Source organism: Seriola lalandi, unplaced genomic scaffold, assembly GCF_002814215.2.
Source record: "Seriola lalandi dorsalis isolate HSWRI2012SDOR001 ecotype SW California unplaced genomic scaffold, Sedor1 jcf7180002054314, whole genome shotgun sequence".
NCBI lineage: Eukaryota > Metazoa > Chordata > Actinopteri > Carangiformes > Carangidae > Seriola > Seriola lalandi.
Window position 1 is genome coordinate 972427 of NW_019524867.1, and position 18741 is coordinate 991167.

General features: G+C 39.2%; 2 protein-coding genes across 3 annotated transcripts in view; both read right to left on the bottom strand.

Annotated features, from left to right (window-relative positions):
* Positions 1 to 316: 316 nt before the first annotated feature.
* nr1h4 (nuclear receptor subfamily 1, group H, member 4) lies at positions 317 to 13395 on the bottom strand. 2 transcript variants are annotated; one of them, XM_023406666.2, is made up of 10 exons: positions 13237 to 13395; positions 12270 to 12445; positions 9412 to 9789; positions 6435 to 6575; positions 5147 to 5289; positions 4894 to 4992; positions 4434 to 4533; positions 4150 to 4296; positions 1624 to 1737; positions 317 to 1545 (listed from the first exon to the last, which is right to left on the bottom strand). In XM_023406666.2, exons 2-10 carry the CDS (start codon positions 12364 to 12366, stop codon positions 1307 to 1309), a joined length of 1458 nt encoding a protein of 485 aa, XP_023262434.1. In that variant the 5' UTR covers positions 12367 to 12445; positions 13237 to 13395; the 3' UTR covers positions 317 to 1306. The 2 variants fall into 2 exon arrangements, with proteins under 2 accessions (XP_023262434.1, XP_023262435.1); XM_023406667.2 differs by lacking the exons at positions 12270 to 12445; positions 13237 to 13395 and adding an exon at positions 11009 to 11190.
* Positions 13396 to 14973: 1578 nt separating this feature from the next.
* The window catches only part of slc17a8 (solute carrier family 17 member 8), a 12050-nt gene continuing 8282 nt past the window's right edge, over positions 14974 to 18741 (bottom strand). Inside the window, exons 11-12 of the mRNA XM_023406690.2 lie at positions 17458 to 17585; positions 14974 to 16935 (exon numbers count right to left, since the gene is read on the bottom strand). Coding sequence (XP_023262458.1) covers positions 16606 to 16935; positions 17458 to 17585 — 458 coding nt within the window. The 3' untranslated portion in view covers positions 14974 to 16605. The remainder of the gene's footprint in view (positions 16936 to 17457; positions 17586 to 18741) is intronic.

The following is an 18741-nucleotide window of genomic DNA, read 5'->3' on the forward strand; positions in this document are numbered from 1 at the left end:
TACAAAGGTAAATTATGTGTCACTTAAGTTGGGTAAATAAGGAATGAGTGGATGCTACAATCTGTTACAGTATACTTGAACACATTGCTACTGCAACAACTACAATTAGCATATTAACAAATACAGCTATTACTGCAGTATGCCAGGTATCACAATGCCAAAGAAAGAAAGAAAGAAAAAGAGAAAGAAAGAAAGAAAAAGAAAGAAAGAAAAAAAGAAAAAGAAAGAAAATAAAATGGAAGAACCAAATATTCAAAATTTAAGACCATTAAGTATAATAGTACACATTAAAATGGGGCATTAAAGTGCTCAAACGCAATGTTAAATATTCTTTAATTATAGAAAATTGGGTAAAACATGCAAAAACACATTTATGGTCCTTTAACTGAGGTCCATTTGTTCTGATAGCCCACTGCAATGAAATATTAACACAGGTTTAAACGTAGACATAAATAAGGCACAAAAAAATTGTGCTTTTGTTAGTTACTGTTGAAATTTATACAATTGGGAGACCGTATTTCATCAGTGAAAACCTTTTGACTATTTTAATTTTCATTATTTAGTCAATATTCTTAAGTAATTTGCACATGTCAGTTTAGTTTATCAAGAAAAAGTTTCAGAAAGAGGAACAACGATCATGATTTTCCAGATGTACCAGATGATATATCTGTATGTCCTCACTGAACAGCTGTTACCTTTGTGCTGACCACTATCTACGAAAAAAAGCTTAAACATTAACTTAAACCTTTTTCCCTGTTAATCAGAACAGAGGCAGAACATAAAACCTTTGCATCTTTACGTACATGTAGCAAGATCTATGAGTTTTACAAATAAAAAATAAATGAAGCCATTATTAAAACTTAATGTAATCTAAACCTTACACTTCGTATGAGCACCATCTTTGCTTTGAATAAGTTCCAGTGTTTGTACTTGCCTGACTAATCGCGCTGGGGCTTCAAGATTCTTTTACATTATGTTCACAGTAATGAGAAATCTGCTTTACCTTTGAATAGTTTCCTCTTTGTGCTGAGAACACTACCATAATTTCAATTGCCTCTACAAGTCTGAGCTGACTAAATCGCACAGCAAATAGACATGCTGATGATGGTGTGAGCCATGAAAAAAATCCATGAGCAGAATAAACTCAAACAATACTCTAAACCGAGTCAATATATGACTAATGCCGTCAAGGTCAGACAACATAGAGACACACAGCTTGTGCAGTTGGACCATGACTTTGTCTTGCGAGTTTAAATGTTCACGTTATCATCCCCAAGCTATGAATTTCTTCCCTTCTCCTGCTGTGTCACTGCACGTCCCAGATCTCACAGAGCAGAGGGGTAAATTTGTGGTCGTTCATCCTCCACGACGTGAGCATCTCTGCGTGGTAATGGTTGAGTGTTCTCAGCTCCGTCAGACGGCCCAGGAGCCGAGCGAAGTACTGAGGCTTCTGCGGGTGCTGTAGCCCACACAGCTTCCTCAGCATGTCCAGCATGGGCTCCTGAAGTCTCTCAACAGCCTGCTGATCCTTCACGTAAGGCCGATCTGGAGAAGATAGGGTATCAACAACTGTAGGGAGATACATAAACTATGAGGATAAGTGAGATGTTGATACTGGGTTACCTGGTGTCAAGATGGTTATGGCTGTGAGGAGAGCCTGTTCCTCCTGTACCATGTGGAGTTCACCAATGCTTTTGTAAAAGTTGAACATTGGTGTCATGAATTCCTCTGATATACCTGCAGAAAAAAGACAATGGATTTTTGGCTTCATATTTCAGTTTTCGAAAATCTTGACAGTGCATTGATACAGCGAGCTCGCCTTAAAAGCTCAAAAGTGGAGTACAGACCTTGGATCAGTGATAACATAAACAATGTAATGAGCTGTCTTTAAGCCTTGGTTTAATTACTTACAGTAGTTTCAGCTCATTTATGGTACCACAATAACAATGCCCTGGTTTAGATGAAAGATAAGATACAACACACACAACAGACAAACAGCAGGAGGATTGATTGATTGTTATCAACCATCAGATTCTGACTGATGAAGTTAAACAGTACAATTTTAAATCCACTGCAGTGAGTGTAGTCCAAACAATCTATTTAACCGCTTTTAAAATGACCTTCTAAGATGATTACCTTTCAAAATAAGAGATAATCTGCAGGAGGAGAAGCAGGAAATGTAAGAGCAGTAGTCAGAGTTTGTCTTACATAACAGTCTGGACTTTGCACCAGGATATTAAATCAACAGTCCTCCCTGATCTGCATTATTGTTCACCCATACAGTACATTTCTGACTGAACATTATCTACTATTCTATACTATATAATCATTTAAACATCTGGCAGAGGTCACTTCATTCCCTGTATACCAAGAACAAATTTCATTAGCCAGTTTGTCATCTACAGCACTATTCCTTACCTATAAATGTGATGTTGAATCAATAATGACATATACACAGCAAGACAACTAATGTTGTTTGAAAAATGTGTATTTGCCTTTTATGTTTTTAACATGTTTTCCCGTGGAACCATCTCCCGTGGAGTCAACCATCACCTGAAATTCACGGCTCATGTGATAAATCAAAAAAAAAAAAAAAGACTTCACAAACACCTTACTGCAAAATACATGAAGGGCTGTCAGGGAAAATCAATGGCACCACAGTTACCAGCTGGCTGCGCTGACTTCTCAATAGCTCAAACACTAACTATAAAACCCTTCAGTTAGAAATCAGAGGGTCAAAGGTGATCTGTGCTTTGCTGTATTATACTGAGGTGGGTGTTACAGATAAACTGGAGAAGAAGAGGATAGAGTGGGAGGAAGAAATGTAAGAGGTGGAAGATAAACACGAGAGCACAAGAACACACAGCAAAACATTCTAAGGCGAAGAGCAGCATTAAAAGGGAGTGAATCTGAGTGAATCTTACGTGCAAAATCTGTTCTATCTGTTCTAGTTATGACTGTGAAATGAAAGAATGGATCACAGTCATAATGTATACTATACAAAGAGAACATTGCAACTGAAATACTTTGATTGCATAATGCCTTAACTCAGCTTTGATGGTATATTTCCTGGTCATACATTTGCGCATATTAAAATACTGTAGTCGCAGTGCAGCAGGATCTGCAGAGCCCTTCAGCACATTACAAATATCAGCTTGTCTGCTTTTGTGCTTCAGGTAATGATTCAATAATAAATGAGGATGAATATTAGGAACTGCTCTCTATATGACTTCAAATGTTTGCGCTCACTTTTCAAACTAGCAGAGGGTGTCTGTCTGCTCGGACACTCCATTGAAGCATTCAGAAATGCCAGTGAGGCTCAGAGGGAAAGAAGTGGACAATAGCACTCTTGATGTTTTGATAAGGAACAATGGTCTCTTCAGACAGCTTTGCTCCCTTATTCTCCCTGACTGGCCTTTAGTGTGAATATCTCCTATCCCCACCATTCACACAGGCGATGCGCCAAGGGACCCAGCGACGCACACACACACACACCCCTGACATCGCAGCCACTGTCTGTCTAACTGTCCATCCTGGTTGACATAATGACACATATAAATATACATGTAGGTGTTTTTTTTTTTTTTTTAAAAACCACCTGCCAGTAAAACTATTTGATATGGCACATATGTATAAATACAGAGGCGGCAAAAACAGAATATGTGAGAAAAACCTTCCCATGGCAGAAACAACCAATGTGTGTGTTTTAATCCATTAAACCCAGTGCAACGACAGCGCTGGGTTTACTTTGAACGCTCTCCTTAAGCTGCAAGCATGCCCTCACACACACCTGAAACGAGTGTAACTGAACCCAGCGAGGGTGTGTGTACATGTGTAATCTACACCGAGCCAGAGATCAACAGGTCAACACGCATCTCCCAGCTGCATCACACAGATCAGGCTGATCAATTAGTAAAGGAGGATCTGACTAGACTTGGCTGCAGGTGGGGCTACAGATTTCATGATACTCTTGAAGGTCACGAATCAGGAGTTAATATACTGTAGTTCCAAATTCAAGAGTTACATGTATTACTAGATTTTGGATGATGAACGTTTAGAAGGTCACAGTTATTTACACTATGATAAGTTAGAAGTCAAGTACAGAACAGAAACACACATTTTTAGGGGGGATTAAGTCAGCTGACTCACCACTCTTGCGTATTCTCTCCTCTAAAACTTCTGTGTGTCCGTTGGGCATCTTCCTGCTGAAAACCTGGGCTGAGCGCAGAAACATGGCTTCCACGGCCGAACCCTTCAGCAGAGCGATCTGGTCTTCATGATCTAGAGAGAGAAAACCTGCCAGAGGAATAATACCATTCATTACAACGAGCAAGGAATAATGAGCAATGTGTGTACCAGTGTGTTACACTACCAGTGTGTGTTATGCCTCTGGCCATCGTCTCTTATTCTACAGGATCTGCCAAAAATAATACCTGGAATATTTTTTGTAAACTCCACCAGAACTTGAACTTGACTAGTTGCCATTTCTGTCAACAGGAGGAAGTTTTCCTCTGCACTGTATTGGTCTTGTAGCTGTGGGGGAAACAACAACAACAACAACAACAACAACAACAGTAAATAGCAACAATATAAACAGATCACATCATCTGAGAGGAGCAGTAGATTACACAGGCGCTGTGTTGTTGTTCTTGGGCTCAGCTATGAGGATGTCAGGGCATGTTGACAGCCCATTTCTAAGAATGTAATATTGCAAACTTTAGTAGATGAACCTCAGATAGATGTCAGCCTAGTCTGACATCTATCTGGCACACATGAGCTGCACTTACTGCTGCCAAATGTAAGCGACTCATCTGTTGAAATGAAATTTTTGATGACAGCTACCTAAATGGATTAAAACAACATGAAGTTTAAAGAAATATGAATGTAACATACCAGTTTTTTGGCCATGTCTTGAGGGATTTGATGTCTGTTATAAGCATCTACAATGATTTTTATCAATGCCTGCTGCTCTTTGGTGAGTTCAACTTTTTCCTGGATTTAGAAAGAGAAAACAAAACCACCCGTCATCAAGAGGTGACACTGTTTATAAGACAAAATCAGTGGATTTGGAGAAAAACATCAAATAAATGTGAAAAAAAAAAAATAACTGCAAACTTCCAAGACAGGTTTGACAGGCTGTGATTACCTTTGACAGTTTAGTGGTAGAGGTGACCTGTTTGCTGTCTGTGTTGTCTGTCCCTTCTGTCTCGTCTCCAGTCGACTGTCCCGGGGAGGCCTTGGTGTTCTTCCGTAGCCTTTTAGATTTACACTGGATCTCTGTCAGAAGGCCTGCCAGCAGTGATGAAGGCTTCACTATGTGTGTTGAATACCTCACAGCTTTTTATTCAACAGCCATGCCATGCAGTTATAAAAGCTCACTTTCATTTATCATGAGACCATATTAATGTTGTATTAAATACTGGTACCAACCTGCACAGAAAAACTGGTGAAATTCCATCATACTTTAGGGTTAGGGTAATTTTTGCCATTCATATTTCAACATGATATATTATACCTAGTGTAACTTGATCCTTATCCTGAATTAAGAAATTAACTTATCATATAACGTTTTCTATGATTGTGCATGAATGTAAAACCTTGTCATTCCTTCACATCTATATTTCTCCCTCTGCTTTGTAAATTCAGCCAAACAAGAAGCGATATATCTTCCCTCTTTGTAAAAGACTTGATTGGACAGTGGAGACAGGCAAGTCATCAAAGAAATAAGACATCAACCTCTGCAGTAAATTAGCATATTTCTTTTCACACTATATGACCGAAAAGCTCTAATTTGTTGAGCCCTTGTTGCGCCTGCAGGTACAGTCATTAAAGCCTGCCACGCTGCAATATTCATCACACCTTCCCTGCACTATTTATGAGCAACAGGAGTCCAGTCCATCCTCCTGCTCTGTTCTACTGACAGCTCCAAATAGACCCAATAACTAATAATCCTCTAAAGACTTCAGAGCAAGTACATTTTTCACATTTATCATTTCTGTCCTCTCGTTTCCTCACAATGTGGCATGCTTTGTATTTAAAAATACCGATGACTACATTCCCCAAGAGACAAAGGCGTTAAGAAAACTTTTAAGACAAAAACTCTACAGCAAATTCCTTCTACTGGCACTTCATATTTCTTAAATGAAGCTTCTATTCCTGTAACAGTAACAAAAGCTGGACCTTTCCTTTGTCTGTTATGTGATATTCAATCCCCCAGTAAAATTCAACACCCCATGTCAGAATGGAAAATGAGGGTTCACCTATGCAGCCATTGCCAGCCTTTCTTGACACTACTAAATAGACAGCACAATGTGTGCATGTGATGCTGCCAATCAGTTTGAACTGATGCATGATAGTAGGTAGAAATATACCTACGATTTCACTCCTCATCGTATTAACAATAGTTTCAGCGCCCTGTCAGAAGTCATACTCACATTCAGCCAGCATGCCCATCTCTTTGCACTTTCTTAGCCGACACTCCTGGCATTTCCTGCGCATGTACATGTCCATCTCACAGTTTCCACCACTCTTGCATTTGTACACAGCGTTCTTGGTTATGCTCCGTCTGAAGAAACCTGAACATAGTAAAAACAAAGGCATTATCATGTGCAAGGTGCAGAGGATGCTGATACAAAGCCAAGACATTTCGTACTTTGATGTCACTATGGACGACACCGATCACATACAACCTGCAGTGCATGCAGTATGTTCTGTCGGGCCACACTATAGTATACTGGCAAATACTGTACTTAAGTGTAATTTTCAAGTTACTTATTCTTATTATTTTCATGTGATGCAACTTTAATCTTCAACTCTACAACATTTCAGATTGTACTTTTATTGTAAGCTACTCCTATCAGGACACCCCTGATAACCCCCCTGATTTTTAATATAAAGGCTAAACATATAGAAATATTTTTGGTAAGCATGCATTGAATTTGTTTATTAAAGAATAATAACCAAGGTATGCACTGAGCAGGACATTTTACAGTTACTGTCCAAGACAAACTGTAATGGAGACACCGTTTTCAAATGACAGGTGACAGTTGATTGGCGGACAGCGACAGGGAGAGAGAGAGATGACAACAAAGTTCCCAGGCTGGACTCAAACCATAGATGTTATAGTTACATGGCATGCAGTGTAACCACAGGGCACTCTTAATTGCTTATGCAATGCAATGGAATATTTTTAGATAATGATTCTTGATAATGATACTTTTCAGTAAATAAAGGCTCTGAATAATAATTTCACCACTGCACAGTGTGTCATGCAGATTCTAGCTTTTTAACCATGATGACTGACAAGATATGATTATTATCAGATAGAAATAAAATTACAGCTTTACTGCACACTGTTCTAATTATGTCACACAGAGAATCCCATGAACCCAGCAGGTAATGATACAGGCAGGGCAAACCACACACACACACACACACACACACACACACACACACACACACACACACACACACACACACACACCAGACACACACAGAATAACTTTGGAACAGTTATTAGACATTCTGACATACAACATTAAACACAATGACATGCATTAGCGTAACTGAGCTCAGGTTGCTCCTGCATTGTACAGCAGAAAGCTGAGAGGAAACCCAATCTGGCAGCAGTACCAGGCAGAACTGAGCCTATTCTCAGTCAAATGGCAGGACAGGCCAGCTGCTGCACTCCTGGCATTGTCTAACCTCACAGTGTGGAATTACACTCATATCCATTCACCCTGTGGTTTGGCAGGAATCACAGCAAATTCACAGTGTCATAAAGGAGGAGGAGCTGCTAAAGGCCATGACTTCACTATCACCAGGTGGATAACTTTTACATGTGGGTTGTAAAGTGCTCTTGCTCTTACTGTGAAATTCCCTTACATATCCTTTGTTCTCATTAAACCAGCCTGAATCCTTTCTCAAGCTTGAGACGTTCCTGTCAGACCTGATCATATACATATACCTATATAAAACCTCTGGGGTTGGAAATTAAGCTAGCACAGAAGTGCCAAAAGCTGCAGTTCCTGAAATGGCCACTTGAGGCTGGCATCAAAATTTCTCAAATCATGTTTACGGATTGGTACAAAAAACTGTTTTAGTCTCTATAACTAATTCCCTACTTCATGACAACTGTACGGAGGGTGAATCTATATATATCTCACCTGTTTAATTTCATTAAGGCTTAAAGTTGTGCATAATTGAGGGCGTAGCTGCTTTTTTTAATGATCGGTGGGTGCAGACACAACTAGCTAGTTTTCTGCTAGGCCTCACCTCAGCTAATTCAAGTAACTGAACGTGACCTCTCGGCCTTCTTTGTGGTGTTTGCGGATTGAGGATTTTTCATACTAATATTGGACATAAAAAATATGGCTTGTTTTGCGGTTTATTGACAAACAGAAAGTCATGAAGTCTGGGTTCTTGTATTACAGCATCGGTAGCAGTAGATAAGTACGATTAAATAATCCCTAATCTGTTTTTACCAGCAGCAGGCATATACTGGGTCATTTGTAGCCTCAGAGAATATTCATTTTAATCGTTTTAAATGACACATGCTCACATATTACTTTTCACCTGCTGCTGTTTGGACCGTAGATATGAACATACCAGTCATGGGTGGCATCTAAAAGTCAACAGTTAAAGACACTTTTGCTATGTGGGCCAAATGTCACTCTATGAGTATCCTGCCAGTTCAAGCGACTGTGCCTGGATATGTACTTTAAACCCAGACAAAACTTAGCTCAAATAAATACACTTTAAGAAATCTAAAAAGCTGAATGAAAGTAGCTTTTTATAGAGGACACATTTCTTCCTTGTGTACATTTTTATTTTGGATAAGTGCTGAAATTATTTTCCTTGTATTCTGACAATTCATAACCAAAATGATTGTAATAATTGAGAGAGAAAATAACTGACCAATGATGAAAATAATAGTTAGTTGAAGCCCTATTTGGGATGTTTAAGATCTCTGAAAAATACAATTCCTTTAGATAAAGACTAACTTAGATGTAACTTTTGCTGAACAACAACATAGCAGCCTTGACAGCCTTTAAGGGTTATTGCAGGACTCTGGCGCATTAGATTTTGGCTCCGGGTTTGAACGGTTATAGATGGAAGTAACACTAAAGCCTTAAGCACTTCTCGCGGGAGATCCTACCTGCTCAACCCAAGGTGCACAATGCAACAACAAGCATTCAAGTCTCATTCAAGTACTCTCCCTATTACAAGTCAGTGTACCATCAAAATGATTTTGAAGCTGTTGTTTGAAGGTAAAATAGTTGCATAATGTTGTTTTAACATCAGCTGCCCTTATTACAGTTACAGTCCAATGTATCAAAACACAAACTAATCCACTCTAACTATAGAAGAGATAAAAATTTACATACAGTATGTTATGATTTCAAATCTCACCTTTACATCCCTCACAGGTGAGAGCGTTATAGTGGTATCCAGAGGCCTTGTCTCCACACACAACACACAGTTCCTCCCCTTTGACCCTCCCAGCTTGAGACATGTGCCGCATCCTCTTACACACGGTAGGCACCACGGCAGACGTCTCCTCTATCTCAGCATCATAGCTGACCTCCAGGGGTCCTTTCCTTAGTTCATATATCCCTGTGTGTGAGTACCATTCATCTCCATTGTACTGAGGGTAGTAGTTCTGATTGGAGTAGTATGGTGTGGAAGACATGGTTGGCTCCATGGATGGGTACTGCATGCTGGGGTAGTTGGTGAAGGGTAAGAGGTCGGGATCCTGCAGGAGGGGGCTGCTGTGATCTGCCAGAATATCTAAGACAAGAAAGAAGAGGAGAACAATTAAACGTCATGTAGAGGCGTTTGAACAAAAATAAATAAATAAAAGAGAGAGAGAAAAAACAAATCCTGAATCAATGTCGATCACTCTCTTTTTCAGACTTCATCTCAAGGCCTTCCTTACCAGATAGAGATACAGCTCAGTCGTCATCACATGACATAAATTTGGAACCTAATGAAAACCTAATAAAAATCTCATATGTCAACTCAGCAAATTCAATCTGCAGAGGAAGATCATGAGATGATGTTGAAAGCTTTTAAAAACAAACTAGTAAATGGACCCTGAGTAAACATTTAACTACCATTTTCAAGGTCAAGAATAAACTTTCACAATTAGTCGCACTGACATAACATAATATAACCTGGATTTAGTCAAATACCAAAGGAAGGTCATGAAATAGTGTCAAGTCAAGTCACATTTAGTTTTGGATCCCAAAGTTTGTTTTAGAGAGATAAAAAAGACACTACATACGTAAACTTGCCGTAATTTATTTATTTTTTTTAGCCACTTGGGGACAGTGTAACAAACAGTGGCTGAACTGTGTCTTTGTGCTGCTTGATGCTGGACAGTGAGTGTACAGTGTATTTATCTGAGCATTTTAGCTGAAAACAGCTGTCCTCTGCAACTGGAAATGAAGATACTGAACCAAAACTTTAAAGTTGAAGGCTGTAAAATCAAAACACTGATGAGTCTGCTGATGATTATGTGTAGGAATATCACTACATGTGACACCTTTCACATTACAGGTCGACCCTTACAATCTATAACACTGTATCCTTAAAATCTTCAGTTTTGATAAGAAAAAAACAGCAGAAGCTCGTTGGAGTATAAACTGGCTCAGCAGTAGGCAATGCACACAACGCATACTGTAAACCAATAAATGATTAACGACTCGCTTGCACAGCACACTGTGTCTTTTGGGATGACATGCAACTCTACTCCAAACAAGTTGGCACTTTTGAAACTGATACAATAATGTTAATGGGATCCTACTGTTTCTTCCTCATGACTGATTTCCTAACCAGGCGTAGTATATTCATGACATAACATTTCCTTTAAAAACATCTGTGGTGTGATAAGTACAGTTTCAAATTGTAGTCCACGAGAATCGTCCGTCAACTGCACTGAAATTGTTCTCAGGCGCTCAAATCTGTCATTAAAACAAGCGGACTGTAAACTATAGGCAACACTGACCTCTTGAAGACTTGGTCTGGACCATGGCCACCTCAGTGTGACCAAACACACAGAATACTCAGAGATTATACTCTCTGATCGCCCGACAGCACAGCTCGGTTTTGTAGGTCAGTCCTTCCTTCACGCCTGACTAAAAGAATCATCTTCCATTTATTTCTTCTAATTCAAGGCCATCCTCTGAAGACGTGAGAATGGCACATGAAGAACTGAACTACTTGGCACTTGCTTGAGAAATCCCAAGGGGAGCAAAGGTTGGTACAGCTACTCATTAACCACAAAGTCGCCTTTCTTTACATCATTACAAGTAGCTGGCTAATATGTGAATTCATTTTCAGATTTGGGCAATGGTTCCAGCTGACTGCTACTGGGCCAGAGATGGCCATGAACCTGTCTACGCATTTGTTAGAAGGAACATGGGAATTTATGGATCCAGATTTTCATTTTGTTGAATTTGCTTTTGAATTGTAGGGTGTTAAACTGACAAGTTTTTCTGTTACTCCACCCCATTTATATCAATGAGGGTAGGTTGAATAACAGAAATCAAGTTTGTCTGGAAACTGCTTACAGTAACAGGCATCTATTACTGTATTAGTTTTCTCCTTTTGTGATTAGGTGTCTCTATGCTTTTGCATTGAATGGATTTCAATGAAATTTTTTACATACATTCATGCTTCCCAGAGGATGAATCCGAGAGATTGTGGTGATGCCCTGACTTTTCCTCCACCATGAGGTTGACATTTGTGGTTTTGAGTGAAGTATCTCAACAACTACTGGCTGGTTTGCCCTTAAACCTTGTACAGACATTCATGAATGGTAATAAATTTGGTGATGTAATGATTGTTCATCTAGCATCATAATGTGATCAAAATTTCAGTTTGTCCAATTCTTAGTCAATACCAGATAAATAAAGCATCTATCTATCTATCTATCTATCTATCTATCTATCTATCTATCTATCTATCTATCTATCTATCTATCTAATTTGGCTCATGATCAAATCCCTGAAAAACTAATGGCACCCTGTTCCCATCAGACTCCGGTGTGCTTTGTATTTTGAGCAAATTACCAAATTTTAGCATGCTAACATGCTAAACTACGATGGTGAACATGGTAAACATTATACCTGCTAGCATAACATCATCATGTTAATGCTGCACTGTGAGCATGTTAGCATGCTAATGTTAGCATTCATCTCCAATCACCACAGTGTGATAGTGTTGTTTTGTCTTTCTGCGAGCTAGTTCCTGCTGAGTAGACTTACCAAACAAGTGGGAGCTCTCTGAGATGGAGAATTCATCGTTGGGTGGGATTTGCAGCGGTCCCACCACATTGATGTCGGGGCCCACCCACTCATTCATTCAGGAGGGTCGTCAGTTACCAACTCAGACAACACAGGTTCGGCTGGGCCACAGAGTTGTTGTAACCCTTTGTTTACTTCTGCAACAAGCATAGAAATAGTGTGACTTGTGGACCATGATGAATATCTCCTGAGCATCCTTATAGGTCTGCAGGATCCTATGAAACCTGCACCGCAAAGTAATTAAACATCAGCCTGGGAGTCTCTACAATGATGCACCTGACAGGTCTCCTCTCCCACACAGGGATGACATGTTCGGTAGCTGCCTGCAGGAAGATGGGGGATGAAAGTCAGGCCACTACAAGGCCTCCCTAAGAGCAAGTCTTTTCCTTCTATGTCCTGTCAGAGCAGTAATTATATATCCTGTCTCATTTCATATTCAAGTACACATTATGTCATTAGCGCTCACTTGCCGGGATGTATCACAGGATCAGTGTTGTCTTTTTTCATGTAATTCTACTAAACATTTTGTGTGCAAACCTTCAGTCTTTATATATAAATATCATTTAACAATATAGTAAACCTTGACATGCTTGTAAACTATCTCATGAATAACAGACATGTTTTTAAACTTGTCCTATGACTTTCTGGTTTCAAGGCCACAACATGGTCAACATGTGAAACATTACTTTTATAGCCCTCACCTGCTACATTTTTTAATTAACTCAGTGTAATTTCCCCTGAGATAAAAAAAAAAAAAAAAAAGCAACCCACAAGGATTCAGAAAGCTCCAGTCCACACTAACAGCCCACACAACAGCCAAACATACCTCTTTACCCGTCAAATACAGAGGCTCACCACGGGCTCATAAGAAGTCATCGGTTCACCAGTCAACATGAAAAATGTTCACACTCCATTTCATAGGTCTTACCTGATCCTGGTCCCTGGTCAGTTAATGTTGAATTCCTGCCTGGTAACAGTTTTCTTGTTTCTGATATCCACACTGAGAGCTACAGCTCCATCATTATTAGCTCATGAAGTTGCTTGTGTCTGGACTCCAGTGAGAGCATGTGAGACCAGTTGAGGTCAGGGAGAGGAGGAATGGTGGTTATTAATTAAACTGTTCATTCCTGTCCACCCGCCACCCCCCACCCCCCAAAAAAATCTCTCTTTATCTTAACAAGACAAGTGGCTGCCTCATGAATTCTCCAGCAGAACAGGGTCAGACACACTCACACACAAACACCACATGGAACGTGGAACATACATCCAGTCGTTAGCATGATGCAAACATCTGGAAGGAGTCTGAGCAATCTGAGCAGAGGAGCTGCAATCAGTCCAGTAGTTTATGTTTTTTTTTTTTTTTTATCTTTCAGTAAAAAGGATCATGGTGGGATTTTGTGTGAAATTATCTTTTGACTGTTCTTTTAACTAATAACGTTGTGCTCATATTGTTTTCATAAGTACAAAAAATTGAGGTTATCATAGAAAACCTCTGAAAACAGACTGTGTGGAAATCGTTGCCATTTGTCCTTGAACTGATCAAAGCCATTTTATCGTGTCACTACAATGTGCGGTGCCAGCTTACACCAGATTTGTTTATATTGGCACCTTCATACCTCACTGTACCTGATTTGTTGTCTTTGTGTACTCTAAGATCAACATGCTCACAGAAATTGAAATCCCTAATGTCTTTATTATCCTTAATTTGGCCAAAAATAATAGTTTAATCATTGATGGGTTGTTGCTCCATACAAAGAGGCCCTTCTGAGTCAACAGACAGTCTCTCTGAAATAAACAGAACCTTTGCCATTGGCTGTTTGTGGACTATGTGGTCTGTGTTTCACAGCATGTGAGGAATGAGCTGGCAGAGATGGCTTCTGGGAAGAGAAAGACACAACTCCACTGAACATATTCAAAGTTACATGTACAAGTCCATTTTAAATATCTTTCTCCATTTGGTATAATGAGGACCAGAACAGATATTAGGTGTTGGTTTGGTTTGGGCTTTTGTCTTTCCTTTTACCTTGGTGTTTTGTTACTCATTCAGAACAGGAACGTGTAAACTGTTGTGAGTGACGTGCACATAAAATACTAGAAACACACCCAGCAAAGTGACATAACCAGCCACATGCTCTCAAGGACTTACAGGCACTGTGAGGATGTCTGTGACCTTGAAATCTTTCTTCGGCATGCAAGAGGCAATAATCATTAGACTTTTCATAAATCACAAAAAAAAGCATTATTTATAAGTGTTAAATATGTGTATTTCAGTACTCCCTGACAGTTTGGAAAAGCAAGTTTGATACTGGCTAGAAATATCCTGTTCAGTAATTATCTTCTGTGGTCAAAATGAAGCAGGCGCACGAAGACAGATAAGACAAAGGATGTTTACCACAGTGTGATGGGAAACAGAGCGGACTTCAGAATATTTAAAAATGGCTAATTTGAGCACACTAACATAAACAGGCAGTGTCAGAGACAGCTTATACTGTGACATAGTTAGAGGAGATAAGGAGAATGTAATTTGTATACATGCCACACTGTGCCTTTATGACAGCTATGTGTTAATGATTTAAGTGAGAAAATTCATTGTAGAGGAGGAGACAAAAAACAACACAATAAAAGCTGTACTATACTACAGAGTGAGAGAGCACAAAAGTGTTATAGTATTTCTTTTCAGCTTGTTTATTTCTTTCTTTGAGGCTCCAGGGATGGCAGTGTCCACCGCTGATTCAGCCTGAAATATCTCAACAACGGCAGTTTCCATTAAATTTTATACAAGACATTCATGGTTGCCAGAGGATGTAGCCTGCTGACTTATCCCCAGTCTTTTCCTCTAGCGCCACCATGAGGTCAACATTTATGGTTTTGAGTGAAATCTCTCAACAACTACTGGATTCATCCTGAGACGTTTAGACATCCAGGGCTAATTAGCAAATGTTAAAATGGGTAAACATTGTACCTGATAAACATAAATCAGCATGTTAGCATCGTCAGTGTGAGCATGTTAGCATGGTAGCATTAGCATTTAGCCTGTACAGCCTCATGGAGCCGCTAGCATGGCTGTAGATTGCTCAGTCTTGTTTTCCATTATACTCACTGAACAATCTGTAATTTGATTATAAATGATTTTCATAATTTTTTTGAATAGTTTTTTCAAGTTACAAAGTAAGATGAAATGGTGAATAACTTCATGCATGTTACTCGTAGAACCTCTTTTTGGATTTTATGCCTCTAAACAATATTAATACAGATTAGAAATGTAGTTTATTTCATCTCTGGTGTGTTCAAGTAAAGTGCAAATCAAATCAATGCTCTCTCCTCTTCTTTAGCAGTAATGATGAACAGTGTGAATTTCTCTTTTGTGATCAAAGTGAAGCATTCCCCTACATTATTTTTTAAAAACAAACTGGGTCTTCATGTATCAAACACTGAGAAGTTGCAAAAAGACAAACACCAGAGGAATAAATAGAGTTTCACTAAATGCTTCACGGAATAACATCAGCACTGAACTCACCAGCCATTTCATCTCTTTATGAGCTCAGAGCGCTATAAATAATGAAGCTGATATAACGTTGGAAGAAGTGGGCTACCTCACAAATGGAGCTGGTGATCTGCTCAGACAAAGAAGAGCGAGCGAAGCAGTGACAGAATGCAATCATTCAGCAACAGCAAATACATACAAGCAAAAAAAAAAAACAACAACAATAAGGCTCATTACATTAACACTGTGGTTTGCTGTCAAACCCATTATTACATTCCAGAAGCACGTCTCTTTTCACGTTGCATAGCTGACACAAAAACATGTCAAAAACTGTCCATGTGGTTCAAAGTAAGCTACATCAAGATCAGTCAGCGTTTGCTTGCACAGATGGAGAATGGTCAGCGCAGGTTGGACGAAAAGTAAAGTCTGGTTTGAAAGCTGATATGTGTTTCTCATGTGTCTTTAACACAGCACTAGTTGGTCCATAGATATTGGTCAGACGTTTGCTTTCTATTGTATTAAGCACACTAGTCTACAGTATATGTCAGTGTAAATAAAATTTATTGTCCAATTTCTGGTTTTATTATGTATTGGTTGATGTTTCATGTTAATAAAATTGTGTTTGATTTTAGCATTTTGCCTTTTTTAAAGTTGTGTTTCCATATGATTTTTTTTCTGCAAACATTATAGTACATTATAGTTAAACTGGTGAAAAAGAGCAGCCTTGAGGTACATATGATGCTGCTTTCTCTGCCACTTCTCCCATGTTTCTCACATTTCCAGGCTGGTTATGAGTGTTTGGGAACTCCGGTCTCACTGGTACCGGTCCTGGTAGTCCCCATTCCCGCAATGTTCCTCCTCTTCTTGCATGGTTACGCCTCTCTTCTTTTTCCAGCCCTGTTTTCGACCGGATGAATTGTCTGCTGTTCCATAACTCTTTTTGGGAGCCATCATGTTCTCACTGTTGAGCTCTGACTCTTCAGCCAGCTCGTCCTCATCAATAATGCCACATTTATCCTCGCTCGTGCTCTCGGGGTTGGCCCAGTCCTGCTGCTCTCCCGAGGCAAAGATAGCGTAGAAGATGACCCCTGAGTAATGCACCATGGCCGCAATAACAAAGACATTCTGCCACTCCAGACGAGTCTGTGGGGAGACGAATATAGTCGATGAATTTCCTGTCAGAAGCAGACTTACATATCTTTCAATGATGTACCAGTGAGGCAATGATGTAAATCCTCTGAATTACTTACGGCATTGAACATACTACAGCTGCAATGTGTATAATAAATTTTACAGCGCTATAAATTATTAACAATAATTTTTGATAGGTGCAAGATTACACACAGCAGCTCTGTGTTTCATCAAAAAGCAAACCTACTCATATTTTATACATGTAATGGGGAAAAACCTCAGTGAAGCACATCGTTTCAGTGCCTGGTAATTTTTTTTTATATATGCACAGAGGGGCTGGGAATGGCTTTACACACATATACACACACATAATTAGACATAAATAAAAGAATTTCAACAGCATACGAGATGAAGAAAGGCCGTAAGCAAACATGTTCAGATACAGTCAAGATAAGAAAACTGTGTATGAGCTACTGGTGAAACAACTAAAAATTATATGTTAAAATTCTATATATGTAAACGTGTAACAATCACCTTGTTTTTAGTCAAAGCTCCAACAATCAGGGGACACACCATTCCAGACAGCGTTCCCACCCCGTTAGAAATTCCCATCAGGATGCTGGCATAGCGAGGAGCGATGTCCAGATGATTGACGTTGAAACCTAGCGACCACGTTCACAAATAACAGTACTCGATTACTGTGAGCAGTGACAAAATCCTCTTGATTTCAGGACTTTTGAATATTTTGTAAAACTGAACATGGTTTAGTTCCACATGCACATTTCGATTTTTTATGTTGTTGTTGCCATGACAACAATCTTTAAAATATTCAGGAGAAGGGCCTGTGTGAAGGCTTGGCAGGCTAATGCATGTATACTGCATCACACCCAAAGGAAAAAGTAGAACTGCTTTTAAATTTTTAGACTTTCATAATCTGGAACAGAAAAAAATCATAGCTGCAACATTCTGTGCATTTGAGTATTTTCAAATAACTCATGCTTCAAACTAAACCCTCATGTTTTTGGTTTAGAGTCAAAATAAAAATCTAACATTTCAGATGATACACAGATTTTTCTTTGGTGCAGATGTGGTATTACCTGAGATGGCGAATCCACTGAAGCCTACAGCCAGAACTAGGAAGGAGATGGCGACACCTCGAGTGTGAGAAAACCCAACCACCAGCAGCAGAGAAGCCTCCATCCCAAAACCTGTGAAAATACAGAAAAAGAGAATGTGGGGCATTGGTGGCTATAAGAAACGAGATCATGTACACCAAGTAATTGTAAGAAGTGAGGGTGAGGTTACAACAAAGTCCTGCATAATTCCTACAGGACTCGTTTACAACAGAAACATGTTCCTCAGGGACATTTTTGTGCACTACACTGTCATGTTTTTGATTTTTTTTTTTTTTAACTTTTAATGTATTTTTTGAAATTTACAGAAACATATATAGCAAAGGACATAGCTGACAAAAGAATTGAACTTAATCTAACTTTAACTTAATTTTTTAAAACTTAAATTTTCTTATTTCACACCAATAGAAATATTTTAGCACCAGCTAAAGCTAACAAAGCAATGGCTGATGAGATGTGGAGCAAACAATTAACATTTTACTTCTACTACTGGAGGAAGTTTATGATTTGGGGACACTATAATACAATAAAAGCAGTTAGTGACTCTCTTTCCAATGTCAACATAAAGAATCACAAAATGTGTTGCTTTCAGTTTACTATGACGTACCTCCACAGTTCATGAGTTTCCTCACATTTGTGGTAGACATGATTTTGTTACTGCGTAAGAAGTCAGCCAACTGTCCTC

What these genes read in the sequence shown, in the direction of transcription:
- nr1h4 (XM_023406666.2), bottom strand. Translation starts at nt 12,366, where the DNA reads ATGAATGAGTGGGTGGGCCCCGACATCAATGTGGTGGGACCGCTGCAA. An exon ending in CACCTGTGAGGGATGTAAAG is followed by an intron (nt 6,576 to 9,411) that starts GTGAGATTTGAA and finishes TACTATGTTCAG; the next exon opens with GTTTCTTCAGACGGAGCATA. An exon ending in CATAACCATCTTGACACCAG is followed by an intron (nt 1,546 to 1,623) that starts GTAACCCAGTAT and finishes TATCTTCTCCAG; the next exon opens with ATCGGCCTTACGTGAAGGAT.